This window comes from Nyctereutes procyonoides, unplaced genomic scaffold (assembly GCF_905146905.1).
Source record: "Nyctereutes procyonoides isolate TBG_1078 unplaced genomic scaffold, NYPRO_anot_genome, whole genome shotgun sequence".
NCBI lineage: Eukaryota > Metazoa > Chordata > Mammalia > Carnivora > Canidae > Nyctereutes > Nyctereutes procyonoides.
This window is the reverse complement of record NW_026575146.1, coordinates 68,327,940-68,334,924: the sequence shown is the minus strand read 5'-3', so window position 1 is coordinate 68,334,924 and position 6,985 is coordinate 68,327,940. Positions and strand designations below refer to the sequence as shown.

The following is a 6,985-nucleotide window of genomic DNA, read 5'->3' as shown; positions in this document are numbered from 1 at the left end:
AGAATCAAGGGGACCATTCAGACATTTAAACCACCTTTTAGGGATGCCTGGATGGCTTAGCAGTTGGGCTGCTGACTTCGGCCCAGGGTGTGATCCTGGAGACCTGGGATTGAGTCCCACATCGGGCTCCCTGCATGGAGCCTGCTTCTCCCTCTGCCTCTCTCTGTGTCTCTCATGAAGAAATAAATAAAATTTAAAAATAAAAAAATAAACCACCTTTTAATGTAAAGGTGGACATTGGAAAAATAATAGTGAGGGTTACTTTCCACAATATTAAATACAGGACAAGTTGGGGATGGTGTCTAGTATTTGGGTGAGGAGTTTGGAAGGGAGAGGGTGGTAAGAAGTTAAACTAAGCTGGTTCCTTCTTCCCCCCCCCCCCCCCAGATTTCTGGAAAAACAGGGTCTGTTGCTGAGGAAAACCAGAGTAAATCCGTTTAGGTCTTAGTTAGGCACCAGCTTCTGGAGAGTTTGCAGAGTCAAACTGGAAAATTCTGCAGTAAATATGTCTACAGACCAGGCATTTTCAGAGGGTCAGGGTCATGAGAAACCCCCAGGCACCCCTAGGTCAGAGCAAGACTGCAACTCTGAGATGTGGCATGTGAGCTTCAGAGCGTTCACCAGCTCGGAGAAGTCGGACCCCGTGGAGGAACTGAGGAGGCTCTGTGAGCTCTGCTACCTGTGGCTGAGGCCAGATATCCACACCAAGGAGCAGATTCTGGACACGCTGGTGATGGAGCAGTTTATGATCTCCATGCCACAGGAGATTCAGGCCCTAGTCAAGGAAAGTGGTGTGCGGAGCTGCAAAGACCTGCAGGACCTGCTGAGAAGCAATCAGACCCCCAAGAAATGGGTGAGCAGGCCCTTCCTGATGGGAACAGGGAAGGCAGAGCTGGTATGGGGGCTGCACAGTGCCCTTGGACGGGAAAGTTCATGAGGGGGTTGTTCTGGGTCAGTGGTTTTCATGTGGGAGATGGTTTGCCCTGCAGGAGACGCTTGGCAATGTCTAGAGACATTTCTGGCTGTCACAATGGGGAGGAGGGGAAGTTCTTGACATATGGGAGGTTTCACGAGTCTAGGCACTTTACCATCATTCATCTTGCCCTACCTTTTGTGGGGACAGTTGTGTAAGGGACAGTCCAGAGATTCCAGGAGAAAGGAGCCTAAAACCACTCCATAACGTTACATTTATAATTCTTGATATCACCAGAGACCCTCTTAAAAGTGGTCCTATTTGAGTAAAGTAGCTACAGGTTACAGAGAGGTATGATGAGCATGTTGCCATAGTAATGAGAGTCCTGGGATGATGCTGAGGAAAGGAATAAGATTGTAGGCTTTCAACTCAATCCGGGTCTCAAATCAACTGGTGATACTGGAATGGACCATTGCTTGCTTGGGCCTTCCTGGGCATCATAATGTTTAGTAACATCCTCGATGTCAATGGTAACCTTCCTGAGTTGTGAAAGTCAATAACAAAACAAAAGGAAATCTCTGGTTGCCAAATGTCTCTCCAATAGGATCCAAATAGCTTGCAGGTAAGAATCACCAAGTAAGACCTTACGTGGGGGCATTTTCCATCATGGCAGCTGGAGTGTGGCTGTGTGCTTTGTAGAAAAAGCAAAGGTCTGAAGGATCTAGGAAGGGATGGGACCTGGTTAGCACTGGTCATGGAGAGATAGGTAATTTTGTAAGGGGACAGGAGGGAACTAGTTCCAACTAGTTCCAAAGGCAATCCTCCTTTCCCTGAGCACTCTCAGTAGGTGATGAAATTCTCTGGGGTTAAGTGGAGAATGGGAGTTATAACCTTCAACAACACTGCGGAAAAATAGCTACAGGAACTATAAAATGTTATTCTGGAATGATAAAGGAATTCTTAAGATCAGCTGAGTGAGATGTAAGTCAAACATCTGAATTCTCACATGAGCAGGGTTTTGGATTTTTCATCACACCATACTTCACATGTCTAGGTCAGGGGTGGTTAGGATGACAGTTTGAGGGCTGAGTATTAGTTGGGGTGGTGGGAAAAATGGGGAGGTATTGAGGCTGATTAGATAATGTGGGTAGGCCAATAGATGTCCAACACAAAGGGGTGGGGAAAGTACGCCTTCACCGCCTAGGGTGCATTTGACAATGTTTGGAGACATTATTGGTTGTCACAACTTGGGAGGTTGCCATTTTACACAAGTAATTCCAACAAAATGTAAGTGTTTAGTAGGTTCATACAGGGAATGTCAGAGCTTCATTCTGGTTTCAGTGAGGCTTATCTTGTTTAATTTTTTAAGATCTTTTTTATTTTAGAGAAGAGAGGGAACATATGCAAGTGAGTGAGTGGGGGAGGGGCAGAGGAGAGAATCTCAAGCAGACTCCTCACTAAGCAAGAGCCCAGTGGATGCCTAGATCCCACAAACCTGAGATCATGACCTGAGCCAAAGTTAAGAGTTGGTCGCTTAACTGATTAAGCCACCCAAGCACCCCTTATCTTGTTTGGTTCTTGCCCTCACAGACCATAGTCACCTTACAAGGACAGGAATTTCTTGTGCAAAATTCAGATGCTCAGATGGCCGAAGCTGAGGCCAGTGACAGTGACACAGACCTTGTGACAGATTTGTCCAAGAAGCCCCAATCCTCTGTAAGTGAGATACATCCAGAGGACAGCCAGAAAGTCAGAGAGCTGCAGACTCTGCCTGGAATCAGTGAACTTTCAAGACAGCAGGTGAGTGATGCCCTCCTTGATATCTAAGGAATGATGGGTGTAGCTGGTTGAATAATTGGGATAGTGGCATAGCATAGAACTAGACCTATTTATCCTAGAAATTCCCATGGATGCACCAAGCCTGTAGACATTTCTGAGCCTCTGGAGAATGAAGACTCCTCAGCCTTTGTCCCTCTGCCATTAAAGCTTTTTTAATATTAAGGGTGGAGGGATCCCTGGGTGGCGCAGCGGTTTGGCGCCTGCCTTTGGCCCAGGGCGCGATCCTGGAGACCCGGGATCGAATCCCACGTCGGGCTCCTGGTGCATGGAGCCTGCTTCTCCCTCTGCCTGTGTCTCTGCCTCTCTCTCTCTCTCTCTGTGTGTGACTATCATAAATAAATAAAAAATAAAAAAAACATTAAGGGTGGAGAAGGAGAAATAATCTCAATGCAACAGTGCTGAGTTAATTTGCCACAGGGTAATGAACTTAACCCTGATTTTTCCCACAGCCAATTTCTTTAGGCATTCTATGAAATGACAGTTGGACAAAGGAGAAGTTTTGGGAGTATTGTTGATACCTTATATTAAGGGAATGGTTCTCACTTGGAGTCATTTTGCCCCTCTGAAAGACATTTGCAAGTTTCTGGAAATCTTTTTGATTGTCAGAAAGGAGGTGTGGTTGGAGGATGGAATTGACATCTAGTGGGTAGAAACCAGGGAAGCTGCTAATCATCCCACAATACACAGGACAGCCCCACAACAGGGAATCCATCATCCAACCAAAATATCAGTAATACTGGGTAGGGACCCCTGGACCTTGAGCCACCTTGCTTGCAGATTTGGGCAGGGGAAGCTGGATAACTTGAGGAGGTACACTCAGATAATTAAGTATAAACACTGCCATGTGTGGATGTTATTTAAAGGTGAGGTGGGTACTGACTAACAGCGAGTCACGAGTGGCCCAAGGGAAGTCTGGGCACATCTGCAGCACAGCATTATTGAGAAAATTAATGTCCTAGATTTAGGAGATGGGTAGGATGGAGAAAGAAGAGACAAGAGCTTTCCACATCCCAAATTAGACATGTTGGTAACTACACTTGGCTGTCTGTCCATTATCAGGGACAGAATGTTCTCCTGCCCGAGACCATTCCTGGAAAAGGTGTACTGGAGGGTCTGAGACCCAAGGAGAACTTGGAGAAGAATCTGGAAGATCTGGAAGAGACAATACTGAAATCCCAAGAGCCTCAGCTTCTGAAGGGTCATGGTGAGCATGGAAACTGGGGATTCTGAGGAGCTAGTGACTCTTTTTGTATGCTGGGTCGGGGGAGGGGGGTTGGGAATCAAGCATTGACATCTCTTAGGGTGAGGGGGCTCTGAAAGGCCAAGCCTTCTCCATCACTGACTTTCCACAGTGTCCTATATATGATCCTATCCCAGGTTTGTTGGTTGATGGGAAGTTCTCAGCCCACAGCAGTGTTTGGTTCAGTGGTATCATTGCAAATACTCTTCAAAAAAAAAAAAAAGAAAAGAAAAAAGAAAAGAAAAAAAGGAAATACTCTTCATTAAGTGTTGTGTGTTAACCTTCCTTCAACAGATTCCATGAGGGCAGAGGATGAGAAGAATCTCCAGGAAGGAATCTGTGTTACAAATATGGATGCTGACATGCCTTCCACCCACATTTCAGAGAGAGTAATTTCTACTCAGAGTAGGAAAAGAAGAGATTCTCAGAAAAGTCCAAGAAATCCCAAAAGAAGAAAACAGAAGAACACCTCCGTTTCCCAAAATGTGTCTCAAGAAGGGACCACATATTTGGACAAAGGAGAATCCTCGGGACAACCAGCATCAAACTCAGTTCATCCTGTGGTGGAAAAAGTCACGGAATCAATGCCAAATGCATGCAGCATATGTAAGAAAAGATTTCGTTATAAATCTCAGTTTTACATTCACTGGAGGACACACACAGGAGAGAGGCCTTTTAAATGTGATATCTGTTCTGGGGGTTTCATGCAGCCTTCAGACCTCCGAGTCCACCAGCGAATCCACACAGGTGAGAAGCCATACTCTTGTGACCTCTGCCTCAAGACGTTCACTCATGATTCCACCCTTCGGAGTCACAGGAGAGTCCACACTAAGGAGAGGCCTTACCCATGTGAAGACTGTGGGAAAGCTTTTAGCCACAAAGGAAACCTCAACGTTCACCGACGTACCCACTCCGGAATAAAACCCTATATGTGCCAGGAGTGCAACTGTGCCTTTCGTCAGCTGGGAACTTTTAAACGCCACCAAAAAACACATGCAAAAGTGAATTCCTGATTGATGATTCCGCTATCAGGTCCAAGTCCCTTCTGCCCCAAGAAGGAAGTTAATAATGGTGATTCATCAGACTTTGTAAAAATGACATGTGGACATCTTGAGCAATTATAGGGTTTCTGGAACACAATAAATGATCCCATAAATGTTACTGAGGATCTTGGAATGATAACATCTTCCCTAGTGACTTTCATTTTCGGTTTAATTATGTTCCATTGTGTCCTTAGGCTTTTTGGTTTATGTTGCTATTCTTCTAATGAAGACAAGCCTTATTTTTCAATATTTCCTTATAAAACTGTGGCTGCTGATTGTCTTCCTGTAATCCATTGTTTCCTTGTAAAATAGGATCCAGGGGCACCTAGGTGGCTCAGTCTGTTAGGCATCTGCCTTCAGGCCAGGTCATAATCTCGGGGTCCTGGAACTGAGTCCTGCATTAGGCTCCCTGATTAGTGGGGAATCTGCTTCTCCCTCTCCCTCTGCGCCTCCCCCTGCTTGTACTCGCTCTCTTTCAAATAAATTATTTTTTAAAAAGTTCCCAAGTGATACGCATGCTTCCGCTCTTGGGAAATTTTGAAAAACAAGTTTAGCTCACCATTGGGTCTAGTAACCTTCAAAGCTCTAAGTCTGTCACTCCCCACAGGGGACAGTCTATTTACAAAAGTCCTGTTTTTTGTTTGTTCCATTTTTGGTTTTGGTTTTAAAGATTTGTGATGGTGGTTTCCTCAAGGTGAAGAGGCTGAGAGATGTGTTCTCAGGAGAGCATCTACATAGATGTGTGTTATTGTCAATATTCTATTTCTTTGAGATGATAGGGGTTCCTGAATACTTTTTTTTTTTTACAAAAGTAAATTAAATAAGTATATAATTAAAGAGAAACCGGGGCACCTGGGTGGCTCATCCCAGTAAACACTGTTATAACAGCATTATATCCCAGACCCGATTATTAATCTGGATAATGAGTTCCCATTCCTACTGGGGATGGGTCTGTTGAGCTGTCCCTAGTGTGAAAGTCAAAACTGCTGGGTGAGGACTAATGAGACATTTAGAATCTAAGCAGAGGTATGGCCAGATTTGCTGAAAATAATGTAGAAGCCAGTGGGAGGTGCTTGCTACAACTTGGTAGAAAAGAATTATGGGGGTGTTTGGCTGTCTTGGTAGGTGGAACATGAGGCTCCTGATCTCAGGATCATGACCTCAAGCCTCATGCTGGGCGTAGAAATTACTTAAAAATAAAATCTTAAAAAAGGAATTCGAATCATGAAGTCGATGTGCATGTCTGTGCATGTGCTTTTCTCTTTATTCAACAAATACATTTTGTGTACACTGCATGGGCTGGATTTAGTGTTAACTGCTGGAGATACAATGATGAGCTAAATTCACATTTCCTATCATTTAGTTACTTTGGTTATCTTCAATATGGCCTACATAGATTTTCAGATCTACCCATATATTAAAATTCCTGATAAGCCATTTCTTCAAATTGCTAAAATACCAACTTTATCTTCATTTTAAACTATCATGGGAAGATGTTATCTCAGAATTTGGAAAATGCTAATTATCTCAGAATAACACCTGACAGTTTTTAACCCGTGACTACCAGATCTCTAAAAACTGACAAGGATGCCTGGGTGGCTCAGCGATTAAACGACTGCCTTCAGCTCAGGGCCTGATCCCATGGTCGGGGACTGAGTCCTGCATCGGGCTCCCTGTGAGGAGCCTGCTTCTCTACCTCTCTCTGTGTGTCTCTCAGGAATAAATAGATAAAATCTTCCAAAAGTGTCTGACGGTCATTTAGTTTCCCATTCTATTGTACATATATGATGTAACATCCATATCTTAAAAAAATTAAGGGGACGCCTGGGTGGCTCAGTGGTTGAGCATCTGCCTTTGGCTCAGGGCATGATCCCAGGGTCCTGGGATTGAGTTCCACATTGGGCTTCCTGCGAGGAACCTGCTTCTCCCTCTGCCTGAGTCTCTGCCTTT

General features: G+C 44.6%; 1 protein-coding gene across 1 annotated transcript; it reads left to right on the top strand.

Moving 5' to 3' along the window:
• The first annotated feature begins 505 nt into the window (after positions 1-505).
• On the top strand, positions 506-5,005 carry LOC129500058 (zinc finger and SCAN domain-containing protein 5B-like). The gene is made up of 4 exons (XM_055310198.1): positions 506-853; positions 2,504-2,713; positions 3,812-3,956; positions 4,287-5,005. The coding sequence occupies exons 1-4, from the start codon at positions 506-508 to the stop codon at positions 5,003-5,005; spliced, it is 1,422 nt and encodes a 473-aa protein (XP_055166173.1).
• The last annotated feature ends 1,980 nt before the right edge of the window (positions 5,006-6,985 follow it).

What these genes read in the sequence shown, in the direction of transcription:
- LOC129500058 (XM_055310198.1), top strand. Translation starts at nt 506, where the DNA reads ATGTCTACAGACCAGGCATTTTCAGAGGGTCAGGGTCATGAGAAACCC. An exon ending in GTGAACTTTCAAGACAGCAG is followed by an intron (nt 2,714 to 3,811) that starts GTGAGTGATGCC and finishes GTCCATTATCAG; the next exon opens with GGACAGAATGTTCTCCTGCC. An exon ending in TCAGCTTCTGAAGGGTCATG is followed by an intron (nt 3,957 to 4,286) that starts GTGAGCATGGAA and finishes TTCCTTCAACAG; the next exon opens with ATTCCATGAGGGCAGAGGAT.